This window comes from Fusarium subglutinans (genome assembly GCF_013396075.1).
Source record: "Fusarium subglutinans strain NRRL 66333 chromosome Unknown NRRL66333_c0000118, whole genome shotgun sequence".
Taxonomy (NCBI): Eukaryota; Fungi; Ascomycota; class Sordariomycetes; order Hypocreales; family Nectriaceae; genus Fusarium; species Fusarium subglutinans.
The window spans coordinates 64399-82603 of NW_023502181.1; the positions used below are offsets into that span (position 1 = coordinate 64399).

The following is an 18205-nucleotide window of genomic DNA, read 5'->3' on the forward strand; positions in this document are numbered from 1 at the left end:
ATAAAGAGGTCGTAAAGATGTGTAGGTAAGGTAGCGTCGAATTGTAAGGTAGCGCGCTATCTTACCGCTGTAAGTCGGGCAAGAAGGACCCAGACACTCTTACCACGCGCGTTTTTGTTTACTTTGGTATCCATTTCCGGCCTAGAGTCAAAACAAATCGCAGCCAATTGCCGTCATTTGTCAGTACCCAATTATATCAATGTTTGCATGACTCAGCATTGCTCCACGGTCATACCTAACCCCGCTAATGTTCTTCGCCCTAACGTAGGTAAGTACCCCAGACCTACCTAACGATGATAACATCGCCTGAAAGAATGAGGCGATAGGTTGATGAGCACGAAGAGGGGAGAAAGCATGACATGTTGAATACGGTTGATCGGCGGACTTCAGTGACACAGCGACAGCCCGATCAGCAAAAGATCTCATATCCGTACAGTGACTACCTACCTACCTTACTCTGTACACCCAATCTTATCCAACAATCCACCAACCTCCAACCTGAACTCACCACTCACCACTCACCACTCACACCACACACCGCATCACAGTTCTCCCGATAACCGACTGCCTGCCTCATCGAGAGGCCCGCCATGTTCTTTTCCCAAGTGCCAGACGAGATAATTCAACATTTGCTCTATTATATCCCCCCAGAAGACAACCTCTCTAATTTCCAACTTGTCTCACGTCGCCTAAGGCATCTGGCTAATGAACCGCTTCTGTGGAAATATCATTGTCGAAGCAATTTTAGATTCTGGCATCCCGAGCACAACCTGCAGCGTCGTTTAAAGGGTAGGGCGTCTGATACACCGTGGAAGAAATTATTCATCTTACGGAAGTTCCGCAATGAACAGCTTAAACGTCTCTTGGGCGAGATCCTTGTAACCAAAGTTGGCCGCCTAAAGCGATATGAAAAAGTTTGCCAGCTTGGTTATGACGCCAAAGATTTTCTTCTAGAGCAGTGCAAAGCAGACGAGAATGCCGAGGATGTCTTGGCTCGACGGTGAGCAACCTCATCGCTAATCTCCCGTTCGAATACTTATCCAGATCTTTTAGATATTACAGTCAATCCCTGCTGGATAGTATCCACAGATCTATCGCCATTGACGAGTGGTACAACGTTCAACTTATGACCTCGACTCACAGCGGCCAACCACAGAGCCTCAGCCTTGAGCGCGCTCTGGGGGCGTTCGATTTATTCGTTCTGCACGACCAGCCCGGCGATTTGGATGATGTAAGTACTCCTCGTCTGACCAGGGTTCCCCCGGTTAACACTGTGTCAAGATTAGCGATATTCTTGATAATCTGGCAACCGAGTTTCTTAAGACTCAACCAGACATTGGTGAAATGTCAACGCGACAAAAGGCACTGGAATTAAACCGATGGCTCCGAATGAATAACCTCACAGGTTTGCGGAATCCTGAGACAAGTTATCGAAATCTCAGAAATTGTCTCATCGGCCAAGCTCTGCGCCATGAAGATCACGACTCGATTCCTATCATCTCGAGCGCCATCTTTTGCTGCCTCGCTCAGCGTTTAGGTGTCGAAGCACAATGCTGCGCTTTTCCAACTCATGTACACGCTATAGTGCTTGCAGATAAAGGAAAGACTTTAGACAGCACCCCTGTTACAGAGGACCACGCACCTCCAGAGAGGATGTACTTAGATCCATATGGCTCGAGTGAGGAGATTCCTCTGGCTGATTTACAGGCTTTGCTGTCCCGCTTTGGCTGGCAGTCGAGCACCAACACCTTCTTGTCTCCCGTAAACCCTGTCGCCCTTGCCATGCGGACAGCGCGCAATATCAGAGCCACTGCTGCCAGGGTGATTGGCGCCCATGAGCAGGCTGACCCCGAGCTTACCAGACTCATCACCGGCAATGATCCAGCCAATATAGAGGCGTCCCTCTACTCCGCACTCTGGGCGTCTCTTCTTCTTACACCGGTCGACTCCTTTGAATGGGACGAGGTTTTGGAACCTTTCCTTAACCGATTTGCAAAGAGCTGGCATGTAGATGCCTGGCTTGTTGAGAAGTACATATTTCCTTTGTACGATCGCTTTGGCCCCTTTCGTGAGAGATTCATGAGGAACAATCCTCGCAGGTGGGAAGACCCTCACGAGGTTTTAGGTCTTGTAGATGAGTTTGATGAGGTTCCACCACCTGTTTTTCACAGGAACAACGCGCGAACCCAAAATGTTCTCTACAAGATTGGGCAGGTCTTTAGACACCGACGATATGGCTGGATCGGTGCTGTTAATGGGTGGACCGACCAGGGTACGAGGCGTTTGCCCATGCCACACACCGTGGCTATTGACGAGACGCTGGACGATAACAGCGATACAGAATTACCTAACCGGGTACGTCCCCGAAACCAAACCTTTTACACTTGCCTGTAAGTCGCCTACAACTCTAGTCCTCATTCCCGAGTTGACGTATAAATATAGACGCACAATAGGCCCCGAGCGGCATGTTGTTGCAGAAGACAATATTGTGCTGATTCAGGATCCGAGAGAGGTCCCGGAATCTTTGTTTCCTCAGGCTGGAAAGTTCTTCAAGAGATTTGATGCTGGGACTTGTACCTTTGTGTCCAACATTACGGAGCAGTACCCAGACGATTAAAGGGTGTTGAGAATCTTTTCTTTCATGTTGGTTATCCCGATTTTTACTCTTCGGAATGCATGCTTGGTGTTCGGAAGACTTTATTATGATGGACGGCGAGCAGTCTCTCTTTAGAGGAGATCATATTTTGTGACACAGGTGGTTTACGTAGCGAAAAGGTGTACAAAGTATTGCTACAATGGAATTAGTTTCAATAGCATGAGTGAGTAGACTCTTCCGGTATTACATATGTTCTAAGCGCTCTAAGCTCTTTGTGACCCGAATACAACATCATGTCGCCTTGATTACTTCTTCCAAAACACCCTTCTCGGCAAGTTTTTTCATCCACTTGTGTAGGGCAGGTCCGTAGTCCTTTTTTCGACCTTTTACCCGCTGCTCATCATCGGAAATAGCCATCAATTCTGAGCGGTACTCGCCCATGGCAGCCTTGACTTCGACAACAAGCTCTTGGTGAAGCTCATAAGCACTCTGACTGTCGAAACCCGGCCGCTTAAGCTTTTCCTGTAGAGCGTCTGGAACGTGAGCGTTCATGATATCTTCCTTGGTGAGGTTGAAATCGGACAGTCGCGACTCGTCTTCAATGTCCAGAGGAGGTTTCTCTGCAGAGATGAGGTCCTTGAATGTGGGAAGAGATTCGGTGTTCTTGAGTAGATACTGAAGGGATGCAGCGGCGTGGGCAATAGTTTGTGCGTAGACAGTGAGCGGGCTCTGACACAGAGCTAGAAGGTTGAAAGAGAGCTGACTCTCTTCATATTGGAACATTCGGCCTTCGATTTGTGGTCTTGCCACACTTGTCCAATCGCCATTATCAGGAACGAGATCTAATGGACGAGATTAGCTAAGTCCCTGAAATAGTTGCAGAGAGCTTACCCAGCCTATGAGGCCTATACTGGAGCCCATCTAATTCCCACACATAACCACCCGCGGGAACATAGGCAATGAAATGAAATCCATAATCTGTATTGGATCTCTTTTTTCGTGGAGGTGCCTTCTTCCCTTTCTTTCCTGCTGTACGCCTCCTGCTCGTGCTGGTTTTTGCGTCTGATGCTTCGTTCTCCAGACACAGATCAGCGTTGAGATGGTCCATACGACGGGTGAAAGAGTTGTGTATCTTGCGTATGAAGTTATTTTTGCTGATTTGATGGCCTCGTAGTGCAGTATTGAGGTACTTGGTTGACTCCTTGAAGTCTCGGAGCTTTTCACCGAGGTCAATTCCTTCGACGTTCATAACAATGTTTAGCATGGCCACAGTCGCACATGCATTGTTTGTGGTCTATTCATAGTCAGAAAGGATATTTGAAGGTTTTCTGTTACCTACCTGATTCGCAAACCACACACCTGTTGCATCTTGTTCTTCGCTCTCCTCTTCGAGCCCAGGTAGATACTGAAACAGAAAGATCAAACCGTATACCGGCTGTCTAAGAGATGTTAGCAAATGCTGTGGTATAAGCCATTGCTTATTGGAGTCTTACGGGAGAAGTGCGAGTGAATCTTGGTCGATGGTGAAGATCTCCTGCGCTTTGACATTGCAAACTCCCAAGTCTCGGAGAATGATATTGAAGAAGGCTGGTTCTGACTCAAGCTCTACCCAGCCTTCCCAATCTTCGACATCCTTGAGTGACAGAGGAGCTAAGGCTTCATCAAGGAGTTCATCAGAATTTAGGCGATGATTCAACTCGTTTGCTGCCTCGCTGGTCTCGCTGGCCTTGCGCTTCGGGTTCCTCCTGGGACGACTCATTGTGACTTGTGTAGGAGGCTTGGAAGCTAGACGAGTAGATCGACGCACAAAGGGCGCGTCTTCAAGAGACTTTCCGCCCTGAACATTGTCGTCAGCTTGCAGCTCGTCGTTCATGGCGGAACATTTATCGACGGTGATGGAAGGGAAAATGCAGACGAAGGAGAAGGGGGAGGAGAAGATCTTGCGAGTATCAAGATAAGATTACCCGGCCCAAGTGAAACTAATAAGAAAGAGAGAGAGATGGTTATTTGGGGTGGTCTGGGTAGGCTTTATGGTGAGACTTGGATGTCTTTCTGGTGTTTGTGCGCTGGATGCTTTACCTGCCAAAACAATAAAGCAGTGCATGCAAACTTCCAATCCAATCCATACCTAGGTACCTTACCTAAGGTACCTACCTACCCTTAGGCACAAGTAGGTAGGTAAGGTACCCAAGCAAAGAGGGGCTTCTAGGCCTCACCTTGTGCGTGGGTGAAAGAAAGGAGCTCAAGCTATCATCATCGGTAGCTACCTGTCCGCCTCTGACAACGGTATGCAGTGCTTAGCAACGGAGAGGGTGGTGCGTCTACATATAAAGCACATTAGAGTCTTGATAACATATCCCTACAGAGGGGCGTCCGCAGACGTCAGGTAAATATATACCTGTGAGCTAGCAGGATTTGCTCTGTTGAGCTATCAATTCATCGTAGGCTTCAAAAAGAACTGTCATATGTTGCATGAAGATGAAGTTGATAATGAGCATAAAGACAGCAGAAGACAGCTTCATGTTGTAGCCAATAAGCATTCAGTTTACTTGCATTGTTAGCCCAAAACCATAGCTATCAGCCAATTAGTACCATGCATGAACATATCGTAAAGATATTTCTACCTGTATTTTATTAATTACCCACCTAACGGCGGAAGACGGTTGATTGTTGTTATCAAAGAAAACGCCTCTTTGTACATCACCCTCCCTTCATCAAACTCAATCTCATCAGCTCAATGTCCGAAAGCGTTTGCAAAGCCACCTAGAGGTAGGTAGGTACCTTATTAGGTACTGAAGCTTACCTACCTAGGCGCCAACTGGCCAGTACCCACTGTAGCTCCAATTTGCAGGGGCCAGTCGCGTCCACCTCAGTACAGTACAGCCAGACCAGACGTGACGCAGTCCAAAGGAATTTCCATCATCCACCCGTGAAAACTACATTCACTTTAGTATCAAAACATTAACTGCGACAACCAATCTCCAACCTTGCACCTCACAACGCGCAACGACCAGTCGCCCCATCATCTACAGGCTGCGACTCGGTTCTTCCAATTATTGATTTCTCTTTTAGGCGCGTCTATTTCTCCGTAATGCGAATGCCATGAGCACATCGACTCCCCGCCTGCGGTCTGGGTTCCCAGCTACCCCAGCTACCGCTGCTCGACGACACAACAATCCACAGACTCCTAGCTCAGCAGGCTCACCGTCATATGGAAGGGATTCTTCAGCGAGGTCACCTTCTCTCCCTCTTGCACCTGAGAAGACGCAGCCCCAGGGCGCCATTAGCCAGCCTGTCATTCCTCTGACCGTTCTCGATGCTCCCCAACAACGTCTTTATGCATTTGGTGTCTACTTCTTGTTGTGGGCTTGGAAGTTCTATGACTGGCTTCAGGTGGTTGAAGATGGCGACTATTCCTGGCTCCTCTTCCTGAAATGGATCTTTATCGACTTTATCTTCCTATTTGGTGTACCAGAATTGAGGATACCCTGGCTTGAGCTCTCCCAGTCTGTTGTTACCGGAATCTTCGTCTTACAGCTGGCATTCAACTGGATGCTCATGTTTAATATTCCTGTAAGCTCTCGGTCGCCATCACAATACTGACTAGCAAAACTAACCCAAGTGTAGATCCCACTGCATTCGTGGCTATTCGGCTTCTTCAAAGTTCTCTACGACCGTGAATTATCAGTTTCCGAGCATAATGTCAAAGTCTCGACCATTCTCAACAACCACTCCCTCATCATGGGAAAGCAGATTATCAACATCTTGCCTGAAGGTTCTGCAATCCTCAACCCCGAAGCAGCTCCGTTCTGCCTGGGCGCAAAGCCAAAGAATGTCGCATCTCTGCCTATCTACTTTAATGCCACCATCCCTGCCGAAATTGAATTGGTTCGCATTGACCTCGAAACGAACAAGGAAGAAATAATCAAGATTTCAAACCGGGAGGTCAACAGGGTAGCCAAGCAAATTCGAGAACATACTGCCGATCAGACTACGTCCGGTTTTCAGTGGGACTATCCGGTTAAGAAACCGGGTGTCTATCGACTTGGACGGGTTTTGGACGAGTACAAGCTAGAGGTTCAGCGCGCCACCAGGGATACATATGTGGTGCCTTGCCCTCAAGCAAGAATTCGAGCGTCTTCAGATCCCCAGCGCTGCATTCAAGAGCTTTCTGATCTCTCCCTCGACGTCTACGGTACTCCTCCTCTCAAGATTGTGTACAGCCGTACGATCAATGGCAAAGATCACAGCTTCCACTTCCAGAGTCTCCAGCCTGATGGATTCTCATCGCCTCTTCTTACGGCTTCTTCCAGTCTTGTTCTGGAGAGCCAGGATGATATAACTTGGGTGCGGCCTTCCAAGGTGACTGTTGGTCTTAACGAGTCTATGACTTCTGCTGGAGAGTGGGAATACTCGATCGATGAGGTGCGCGATGCCTTCGACAACATTGTCAAATACGCCGACTTGGAAGAGGATGAAAAGGCCCGCTCAAAGGGTCTCAAGTACGGCTTCAGAGTCAAGGAGCGACCTAGGGCGAGCATGAATGGTTGCGACCTACGTAATCCCTTCAAGGTTGCCAAGGGCCGTTCCGTCAGGCTTCCTGTAGACTTCTCTCTGGCCGGTTCGAAAGACGATACATCCCACGAGGTCACGTGGGATTTCTCGCCTATCAACTCGCTCACCAACAGTGGTGAGCATGGCGATCAGGTCTCAATTGGAAACTATAACGCTAAGAACGCATTGGATAAGCCATTTGTTTCAGAGCCAGGTCTCTACACTTTAAAGACCGTGTCAAGCGGGTCTTGCAAGGGTGAGGTCAAAGAGCCGTCTTCATGCCTTCTCCTAAACCCATTAGAGCCTTCGCTCTCGATTCGCTCAGAGGAGATCCCCGATAAATGTGCAGGTAACTCGGTTGGACTGCGGGTGGACCTGGATCTCGTTGGAACACCGCCATTTGTTGTTCGGTACGACATCGTTACCAGTGACGGGCATATTGAGAAGCAATCTCACCGCGTCTCTGGTCTGCGATCTCAGCTGGAACTGGTGCCCAAGATGGCAGGTCACCACAAATACGTCTTCAAGTCCATTGATGACGCTGTTTATGACAACCTGCCTCTCACCGGCGAGGACAAGGTTTTGGAACAGGTTGTGAAGCCTGCCGCCTCAGCCAAAATCGCAAGTACCACCGGTGTTATCAATGCTTGTCTTGACTCGGAAGTTGAACTCGATGCCCTCCTTTACGGTGAGGCTCCCTTCAATCTGGAATGGGAGATCGTTCATGATGGTAAACGCAAGTCTGAGCGAGTCACTGGTGTTCAAGAGAATAGCTTCAGGATCAAGACCAACACCCTCCGCAAAGGCGGAGAGTATATTCTTGCGTTGAGCAGTGTCCAGGATAAGCGAGGCTGTAAAACTTTCCTTCAGGACCAAGTCAAGATCGCTGTACGACGCCAGCAACCTAGAGCCGCCTTTGGCTTTGTCGAACATAAGCAGAAGATCATGGCCGTGGAAGATACTCACCTACGACTGCCCCTCCGTCTCGAGGGAGAACCTCCTTTCGAGATCAGCTACAGGAACCTCAACGGTAATGGCGAAGTGTTGACCAAGCGCGCCAACAACGCCAACGACAACCTGCTTGTCAAGTCACAGGGCGTCTATGAATTGACGGATGTGCGAGACAGCCAGTGCCCTGGATCTGTCGTGCCAACAGCATCCCAATTCGAGGTGGGCTGGTTCCCTAGACCAGAGATCTCGATCGTGGAGTCTCCCAGTATCACTTCGGACGGCAATACCTTGGTCAAGCAAGACATCTGTGAAGGAGACATTGACGGCTTCGAGGTCAACCTCAAAGGTAAGCAGCCAGCAGCATTTAACCCGAGATTCTCGCTGACTAGTTACAGGATCACCCCCTTATCATGTCGAATATGAGGTTACCCACAAGTCATTCCAAGGCGCAAAGGCATTCACGCGGAAGGATTTCGACGCCGCCCTCGCCAAGGCAGCCATTTCTATGGATACCACCAAGGCTGGCGACTATGCCTACAAGTTCTCTGCTCTTGCCGATAATCTCTACAATAGCGATAAGAACTTCAGTCCTCTTACTGTTACGCAGCGCGTGAATGCCAAGCCTGCTGCCGGGTTTTCAAAGCCAGGTCAGTCGTTCAAGTATTGCATGGAAGAGCAGGAGCACGAGGACAGGATCCCGATCAAGCTTACGGGAGTTGCTCCCTTTTATGTCGAGGTTGAGATCAAGCATCAAGCTGGCTCACCCGCCGAGACGTATCGAATTCCGTCGATCGACTCAAACACGTATGGTATCAGGATTCCTCGTCAGCACCTCCGTCTTGGTGCCCAGCAGGTTCGCATTCGTACTGTTAGAGACGCTCGGGGCTGCCAGCGCAAGTACGAGATTGGAGGGCCCTCGGTGCAGATCCACCTCTACGAGGCGCCATCCATCTACCCTCTCGAGTCTCGACGCGACTATTGCGTTGGCGAGCGTATTGCATATACTCTGTCTGGTACACCTCCATTCGACATCTCATACGACTTCAACGGCCGATGGAATGCTAAGTCGCAAACAACCAACTTCCGCCGTATTGCGGAGAAGCCTGGCGATTTCGTCATCACTAGCATCTCGGACAAGGCCAGCGAGTGCCGTGCTGCGGTAAACATCCCCAAGACTATCCACCCGCTGCCCAGTGTTCAGATCAGCCGTGGTAAACAATCCCGGGTGGACATACACGAAGGCAACGAGGTGGATATTCTGTTTGAGTTCTGGGGCACGCCACCCTTTGAGTTCACCTACACTCGCAGTTCCAACGCCAAGAAGGGGCAACGCAGTGTTGTGCTCGAAACAAGACATGATGTGTCTTATGAACACAGCAAGGTGGTCAAGGCGAGCCAGGAGGGTACGTACGAGGTTGTTGCGATCAAGGACAAATTCTGCTCGTTCTCGACTCAGCAGGTGGAGAAAAAGCAAAGAAGATAGAGCTGTTCAAGACGGGTTGCGACATGATATGGGGTAAAGAAAGATAGTTTGAAAATTTTTGACGTTTCGGTTGTTTGATAGGTAATGAAGGGATTGTACAGCCAGGGGCGAGGACGATCAACAACGAGGAGGGACACTGAGTTGTATATATGCATCTATACCATGGCATGGCGTTAAGTAGGGTTAATCAGAGCAAGATTGAATAAGTAAGACTTGTTACGTTCGTTCAGAGAAAGGAGTGCTTGTCTCACAGGCCTGAGGCTCTTATCAAGAGGAAGAGCGATATGTTCGAATGAATCTCCCCCCTGCTCATGCATCAAGCTACAGATTCTTTTGGAGTCTAGATGGGTCGAAGCACCTCGTCTGTCCGTGGCTGGATCTGTAGCCATGCCCAAGAATTCACATCAGCGCCAGTCAGTGCCAACACGGCCGCTGGTCGGACCAATTCCAATCAGGTTCTTTTCGATAACACCACGGAGCAGTTACAGGCCAGTTTCTTACTGACTAACTACCTAAGGTAGTAAGTAGGTGGCCATTCTATATCCGGAGCCCGGTAGATGGGATAAAATCGTTCCAGGCGTGCCTAAGGTAGCTAAGCTACCTAGCTAGCTATATTCAACAACCTCTGGTCGAATCTCGAGCTTGTGGTGACATGCTCACTAAACCACCCTTCAGCGGGTGCACCACACTTGTTCTGCCTTGCCGCCACAAGTTCAACGGTCGCTCATATGTATAAGCAATGGAAGTGTGCTTGGTCTGAGCACAATAAATAATCAGTCCCTGGGCCCGCTCGGACGGATCAGCAACTGAGAGACAGGCATTGGCTAACTACCTATAGCACGGATACAGAACAAGGTCCTCTCAGGCGATTGACATTGATGCCGACGTCATCTCTCATGATATTTAGTGCCAAGACTGGTCCTGGCCTCGGTAGTGTCTTGTCTCGACCTTCTAGTCTTGCAGCAGCGCAGTCTCGACTATTCCAAAGCCATGCCATGTCGAAGCATAACAGGGTCTGGATGACAGGGGATAGAGATTGGATACCTTGCACCAGATCTCTCTCGCTCTCGCTCTCTCTCTCTCTCTACTTTGCAAGGCAAGACTAATATTTCCCTCCACGTTATCATTTATTAGGTCACCAACCCTCAAGCACAAGCACAATAGGTAGGTAGGTCTATCAGTGGTTGCTATCAATGGTTGCACAAGATTCAGCTACATCCACTACCGTGCAACACAAACACCGGCTCTATACCGCATTTCAGTGCACAACCCCAAACGGCCCAGGCCAAAGCCAGAGCTCAACGGCACCCAAATCTGCGGTGCAACGGCTGACGGACACGCTATAGGCAAAAAGCCCCTTCTGAACAAAGCCCATCGAGGAAATTCGTGTGCCCAAACTCGCTCCAACCCCACCATTCGAAACGGTCCAGAACTCAATCGATCTGCACCTCCCTGTGCCACACCTACACAACCTTGCAAACGTTAACTTGTTGTAATAAGGACGTGCTGTGCTGTGCTGGGCTGGGCTGGGCTGGGCTGGGCTGGGCTGGGTATTTATATCTGTCATCTGTTCTCTCTGCTGCTTGAAACACTTTTGGTCAGGCGTTTCCGTCATTTCCGTGCTTCTCCCTCCATCTATCTATCTACCTACTCCACAGCCAACTTGACTTTTTTCCATATATATATATCACAATACTACCCATATACTACCGGTTAAACTAACTATTCAAACATCCATACTTAACTCCCTTAGGAAATGTCCAATATGATTACAGCCTGAACCAAGAGGTCAGTCAGGTGGTGTGCGAAGCTTCACTGGACGGACGATGCTCTCATTCATGCCCATGGAATCGAACTCAGCACTTGGGCACCACCAAGAAAGCAAAAGTGTTGCGTGCTGGGCCGGGGCTGGCACCCTAATGACAATGATATTATCGCAGGTATCAAAAGCTCATTCATCAGACGTTCCAAACACTCCCGAAACAAATCCACGAACGCGCCGTTTCTGCCAATGCCAGGGACAGCTACCTGCCTGCCTGCTGTATCTCTGCTGCATGTCTTTGTTCGTCAAGGGATCCGGCTCAATGCGTCTCCCCGATCATAAATGCGAAATATACGACAACAAAATCCTTCTTCCACGACAGCCAACACCAAAAAGCCATCATCAGTCTTAGAATACCCATACTGTCTCGCTCCAAACGCCATACTCCTCATGATGTAGCCTCAAGCGTACATCGGGCACATATCACTATATCAGTGGCTCAAACGTAGGTCCGCTGGCGCTTTTCTGGTGGGCTTTGGCCATCCATTCGCCCTTGGCTGCTTTGTGAAATGCTTGTTGGGAAACTAGCTCGGCTCGCGCTGGTGGGCGTCAGGCCGTACTGGTTTGCGCCATTGACCATGCCATAGCCTTGGTCCATCCCTGCGGTCATGGGAGACTGCTGCGGCATCTGGCCCGGGGACCAAGTGGCGCCAGTCGCCGGCGGCGTGGGCGTTGTCTCGAACTTGAAATTTGTTCCACCGGGAGTGTTCAAGTTGCTCGGCGGGTTCATGTAACCTGCGCCACCAACTACATAACCTGAGCCTGATTCTTGTTGAGTCGAAGGGTCATAACCCTTGAGGAGATAGCTCAAGTGATTTTCGACAATCTTCTGCATTCCGCTCTTGGTGAATGGCTTAGCCAGAACTCCATTCATGCCTAGACATCTAAGATTAGTTCCCATGTTCGTTCGCAGCTCCTGCTTCGGCAAGCGCTTACCGTGTTCAAAATAGCAGTGGACCTCGTCAGATCGGATATTCGACGTCATAGCGACAATGGGAATGGCAGGGCAGTCTTGCCGTATATACATGGTTGTCGAGACACCATCCAGCTTGGGCATTATGATGTCCATGAAGATCATGTCAAAATGATCGCGGGCAACACTAGTGATGCGGCTATATGCGTCTGCTCCGTTTTGCTAATCAGTGGTCAGTTAGGTGGCCTAAGAAGGTTATTGGGAAAACCACATACAGCATGCTCAACTTCACAGCCCATCGACTTGAGAAACTTGATACCAATCTTAGCACAAGTCGGGTCATCTTCGACAAGGAAAATCCTGGGTTTTCGTGAAGCCCAGGTGAGGGCCGAGTTGGTCGACGAGTTAGAGTTTGCGTGTGTTTGGATGTTGATGGGCTGGGGAGCAGGAACCTCCTGCATGGCGTTGGCGCTGGACTCATTCGGCATTGCATAAGGGATCTTGTGGATGTGATCCGAGTGGAAAGGATCGATGCCGACGGTTTGACCCACCGGGTACACGGGGTAGCGGTTAATGTCGTTCATTGGATCATGCATCATAGGCATCGAGGCTTGTGGGATGACAACTGCGGAGTCTGCCGGAGATCCATACACGCCCTGAAGACGTTCCAGCTCTCGGTCGGCAATTTGATCAGGTGTCACGCTAGACAGAAGCTCACGAGCCCGTCGCAATTCTGGTGCCGAATCGTCACTACCATCCAGAGGGGATGTTCCGACATTGAGGTGCATGCCCTGTTGATGACGGTTGCCTGAAGGTGAGAGGAAATTAAGCATTTCGTGCTGTGATTGCTTTTGCGCATTGAGCATTTTTTGCAAAGTCAAAACCTCGTTAACAAGAAGTCGGTTGGTCTGAGACACTTCGGTGAAGAGCTCCTGGAGCTGCTGCACTTGCTGCTGGGTAGCTGTCAGTTGTTCAGTCATGACACTGATGTGATGACTAGTTGTGAAGTCCTCTGTGGCTTGTGTCCTCCTGGGTGCTGGGGCCTTTCGACGAATGTTATCGAGATCGTCCTTGCTGCCCACCCTGAAATTGGGATGCTTGAACTCAAGAGTCTAGCTTTTTGGTCATTATTGGCTTCAACATCTAACGGTCAGGTAAACTCACATTGGCACCATTGGCCGCAGATCCACTGTCATTTGTTTGTCGCACTTTATGAAAATCGTACTTGTTCAATTGTCGGACAAAGCTGGCCATGTTGCTGTGCTTGAAGTGCTTAGGCAAGATTGAACGTGTAAATTTTTCGTTCTAGCGCTGTAAGTATTTGAAGATTGTAGTCAATTTCAGTTCAAGCCTACCTCAACAACAACGAACGTATCGCCGTCTTTTCCCCATCTTGCAACGTCTTGATGCGCCGGATCTTCGAGCATTCTTGAATCTGTTAGCATCTCATGCACAGGCAGCTACGAGTAGCCATACCGATAAAGCTTGCGAACCTATCAGAGGTGTCAGTTGTGATGTAATCAGCCACTGTCGACCTGTCGACTTACAAACTCGCTGGCATTGCTGCCACCAACCCCGGGGGTTGAGGTTCCGTCGCCAGACATATTATGCGTTTATGTAAGGAGTGCCTTTACTACTCTATGTTTTGCTTCGAGATGATTTCGCCGCCGGTCTGCTATTAGAACAATACGGATTGTTCAAGAGTCGATTCGACGGATAACGGATGGAAGAGGCGTTTAGCCGGGCCGAGTCGCCGTTGATCGTTGTCGAACCTTAGGTAACAATAAGTTTGGGGGAAAAAAGAACGGTTCTGGTTCTTTTCAACAGAGGAGGAATAGTTCTCGATGCGCCGAGCTGAGATGATAACGAATGGCGTAAGGGCTAGATGCAGACTCGAGAACTGGACGCGTTGATGTTCAGTCGTCACCAGCAGGTCCAGGGGCTAGAAAGCTTTGCTCCCTAGAGTGCTCCAGATTGAATAAAAGGGTCTTCGCAGGGAGATCGAGGGCGATGATGCGATAGATGAGGGCCGTCGCAATTGCAAGACCAAGGGGCTGAAAATGGAGGAAATGAGGAACGGGAAACGGGGACAGGGCCTGAGTTGTATCTCAAGACAGACAAAGTTGGGAGGCCGTGTGAGCGGGAGTGGGCACAGGCGTGGGTGGAACGGAACAGCCTGAGCCTGCTTTTGTCTCTGAACTCGAGTGGCTTGGCTTGGCTTTGGCGGGGGGTTGTAGTGACTTAGCTCTTGGCCCGGAGATGTGGATATTGCCAGGTACTCGATACCTAGCGCACCTCGCTCAGCACGCTCTCTTCCGAGAGCAGATGGCACTTCCCACGCGGGCTGGGGCAGGGGGATCTGTGCTTTTGCTGGTACTGGTGCTGATGCTGATGTCGCTGCTGATGCTCTGAGCAAGGCGAAAGAGAAAAGCTTGAGCCGGAGTGGGCTTTTCCAGCCAAGGTTGGTTTAGCCTCAACCAAGATCGCGGTGGGAATGAAGCGCTATTGCGCGAACAAGTCTGGCGGCCGTCCCTGTGGGGTGTCCCCTTGTGTCCATCCCAAAGCTTTTTGGTCCTTCACAGCACTCCATGACCCTTGGTTGGCTGTCCGATTGTACTGGAGATCGTCCCCAAATTCGACTGTGTGGAGGTGATCATGGCGCACCATGGCCACTATGTGACCTAAGCTGGAAGATCGCTAGCTGGTGAAGAAGTGAGAAGAGAGAGAGAAAAAACCACCCAGCTGTTGAGATATCCATTCTAGCCGTTCTACTACTGTCCTGGCTTCGGCGCCATGTTGATCGTTCTCGCGCTGTGCCTACGGAAGACAGGTCGACAGCGCATCCACTACAAATACGAAGCCGGTTTCGACGAGACATTCGCTGCCAGAATGACGGGTCCGTCAGATTTGTGTTTCTCTTTCTTTAGCTGCATTGTTTCCGGCACTCCTGGCTTGGTTATTGTCAGGAAGGCTGTTGGAGCTGTCCCGTGTCTTGGTTCCATTTGTAAAGCCATGTAGGGAGGCGGATGCACGTAGTGTTATTCAAGACTTGGGTAGCCGACAACAAAGGTTAAGAATGCTTTACTTGATGTAGCAATCGACACCTGGCCAGCTTTGTGTCCAAGTGTTTGCACTATTGTGTCTGCTTAAACTTCCAACGTGACCAATCAACTCAGACTTTAACTAGATGAGAAAGTAGTCGTAAAGTATTTCTAGTGTTGAGTCCTGGGGCCACGTTCCTGGCTGCATTTGTAGCATGCTGTGGAATGCTGGGAATTTCTCTCACTCGATCAAAGGAAGACACATGTCGTGGTTGCAGCTCATGACTCGGGATTGGAGACCCAGCAGTCTGGAAATCTGACTACTGTCTAATCATGAAGCCACAACCATAGTTCTGTCTAATACAGCAACATTAATTGACATCCGATGCCTATAATCGGAGTTTGGATGGTATTGATAATGCGTCTGCCTATTTCCAGGCTCCAGACGGAGGCATATCGTTGTTAGCTAAGCTCGGCGGTTTCCTGGCCAAGCGAAACGCCAGCGTTCTTAACTAAACAGTAGTGAGACTCCCAGTTATTGGGGATGAATAATACAGGGCTTGTCTTAAGACTGTGTCGCCCTCGAGGTGCATTAAAACATGACTGTGTTTCCATACAGCTTCAATGTGAGGGTCGGTCAGGTTTTCTTACACCATGTAGGTTGTGCTGACAGAGGACCCAGTATTGGGCGCTGGCACCCCGTGAAAAGATCTGCAAGAGAGAATCACAATGCAGCAAGATCGGGGCATCGACACGGCGCCAGGGTTAAAATACTGAGAAAACCTGAGAACCTTACATTGTAACAGCGTGGCCTTTGCCTTGGAAGCCAATACCAAATCATACACCAACGCTCTGGGAATCATACACCAACATACCTTAGCCAATCAGGGCTAAGACTGCACTAACTAACAGCAACAGGATATATCCTAAATAACCCTAAGCCCTAGCCCTAACCTGAACCCTAAGCTAACCCTATCCTGCGGCCTCTGGCCTATAACTAACCCTAACTAACTAACCTGATCTGGCTTAAAATAGCCTATCTTTGCCAGGGTTAGAGTTGATTTTACTGTTAAGAGGGTGTGGCTGTAAGCTGATAAGCAATAATGGATTTTAGTAGGGCAGTCTCTAGGTAGTCTGAGCGCTGTAAAAATCACGCTAATTATTTTTAAGCCAATTAGAGGGCTAGAAACCTTTGCTTTGCTGGTGTATGATTCCCGGAGCGTTGGTATATGATTTGGCATTGCTTGGAAGCACGCTGAAGAGACATGAGGGAAATCCGGGAGACCAGCTTATGTGAGGAATCAGTCCGCTAATGACCACTTGCTATAGGCATTTCGGTTATCGTCGAACCAGAATCATAGAAGGTCAGCCAAGAACTGAGACGACACACTCAGCCTCAACCAATGCTTGAATACTGGCCGTAGCATATCAGGTTTCAGTGGTGTCCTTGCCCGGAATGGTCATCTTTCCTCGCATGCCGTTGTACGGATTTAGCTGTAATAAGGGAGATCAGCGAAGCTGAATAGAGACCAAGCAATGTTGAGTAACATTGAAAGTGGAAGCCGGAACTCGATCTAGCAATACTAGACCAGGGTATGATAATGTTTCTTTTTAGCCTGTTCTTTTTCGCGTCTATTCCTGGTATAGGACATCGAGCACTGTCCTCTACTGTACGGTTTGGGTGCTTTGTGGTCGTCGGGTAGTTAGAGGGTGCTGAAGAAGCGAATGCTGCATCGTATTGAACATCAAGATAGACTCTTGAACTACCAAGAGTCTCTGTCAAGGAAGCAATAGTTTGTTCAAATGTGGAGGTCAAGATAGAAACAAGCGAGAGGTCCATGATCGGTCGAGACCGTGGCCGTTGGCAAAGAACGAGGGCGAGAACGATGCGGGTAGCTTCATTGCAACTGTATGGACGGATGCGGGCACACTGTGCACGAACCGCAGATATGGAAATCGCAATCTATTCACCTGCCTAAAACTACCTACCTAATCTGGAGACCTAACACAGTGCACGGCTGAGAATTCCTTAAAAGGGCAAAGAAGAAGGGAGGGTCCAGGGCTCGTACATACCCTACTTCGGAAATCCTTCTTTTATTAGTTCTTCAAAATTAGGGCCTATTTGCATTTAATGACATGGGGAGAAGACCCCTGATTTCCTGAGATTTGCCTTACCTTGCCCTTGGTAGCCTAATTGCTGAAAATCCTCAGGTGGAAGAATTTTGTCGGCCTGGCCCTGGTCTAAAACCATCATCTAGGTAGGCACAGTCTGTACCCATGAACGACAATAAGGCAGCGCTTGGAAGTACATTTCGCAGGATCGTCACATCTACACACTTAGTACCCAGGGTGAGGTAGGTCGAGGGCATCTACAAAGCTTGGTCATCACCGCAAACTACTAACCTACTTGACTTGCGACTATCTAAATTGAGAGACATCTGCATCAAATTCTACGACCGAGACATCTAAAAGACACTTGCGGATGCCTTAGTAATGTACTGAACACAAACAACATTTGACAGCCACACTAATCCACAGCCATCTCCCGGCCGGCAAGGTTTCGTTGCATGGTAGGTAGTCTCATCGCTATGACTATCATATTTCAAGTTGTGTCTCTCACTGTCTCGAACATTTCCCTCGTTCGTCGAGGAACCGGATCCAACAAGGGACAACTCTATAGTTGATGCTTGGACAATTCCAGCTGCCGGAAGCCCCTTCCACCCTCTAATTTAGCAGATGGAATTTGTTGTTTTCTCTTCTCAGGAGGGAAGATACCCAAAAAGCAATCAAACGACCCGAAAGTTGTCGGACCGCCGGCGAAGCCGCATAGATAAATGTTGCCTCT

At 49.3% G+C, this 18205-nt stretch overlaps 4 protein-coding genes across 4 annotated transcripts; 2 read left to right on the forward strand and 2 right to left on the reverse strand.

Moving 5' to 3' along the window:
• Nucleotides 1-590: 590 nt before the first annotated feature.
• FSUBG_8556 (uncharacterized protein) lies at nt 591-2617 on the forward strand (the record flags this gene model as incomplete). Its single annotated transcript, XM_036686975.1, has 4 exons — nt 591-1000; nt 1054-1231; nt 1282-2390; nt 2443-2617. 4 exons carry the CDS (start codon nt 591-593, stop codon nt 2615-2617), a joined length of 1872 nt encoding a protein of 623 aa, XP_036535940.1.
• Nucleotides 2618-2887: 270 nt separating this feature from the next.
• On the reverse strand, nt 2888-4469 carry FSUBG_8557 (ubiquitin carboxyl-terminal hydrolase isozyme L5; the record flags this gene model as incomplete). Its single annotated transcript, XM_036686976.1, has 4 exons — nt 2888-3438; nt 3488-3890; nt 3936-4035; nt 4090-4469. 4 exons carry the CDS (start codon nt 4467-4469, stop codon nt 2888-2890), a joined length of 1434 nt encoding a protein of 477 aa, XP_036535941.1.
• Nucleotides 4470-5698: 1229 nt separating this feature from the next.
• On the forward strand, nt 5699-9584 carry FSUBG_8558 (uncharacterized protein; the record flags this gene model as incomplete). The annotated part of the gene is made up of 3 exons (XM_036686977.1): nt 5699-6169; nt 6224-8447; nt 8497-9584. The coding sequence occupies 3 exons, from the start codon at nt 5699-5701 to the stop codon at nt 9582-9584; spliced, it is 3783 nt and encodes a 1260-aa protein (XP_036535942.1).
• Nucleotides 9585-11845: 2261 nt separating this feature from the next.
• FSUBG_8559 (uncharacterized protein) lies at nt 11846-13923 on the reverse strand (the record flags this gene model as incomplete). The annotated part of the gene is made up of 7 exons (XM_036686978.1): nt 11846-12282; nt 12343-12541; nt 12595-13431; nt 13484-13624; nt 13675-13747; nt 13796-13812; nt 13867-13923. The coding sequence occupies 7 exons, from the start codon at nt 13921-13923 to the stop codon at nt 11846-11848; spliced, it is 1761 nt and encodes a 586-aa protein (XP_036535943.1).
• Nucleotides 13924-18205: the final 4282 nt, after the last annotated feature.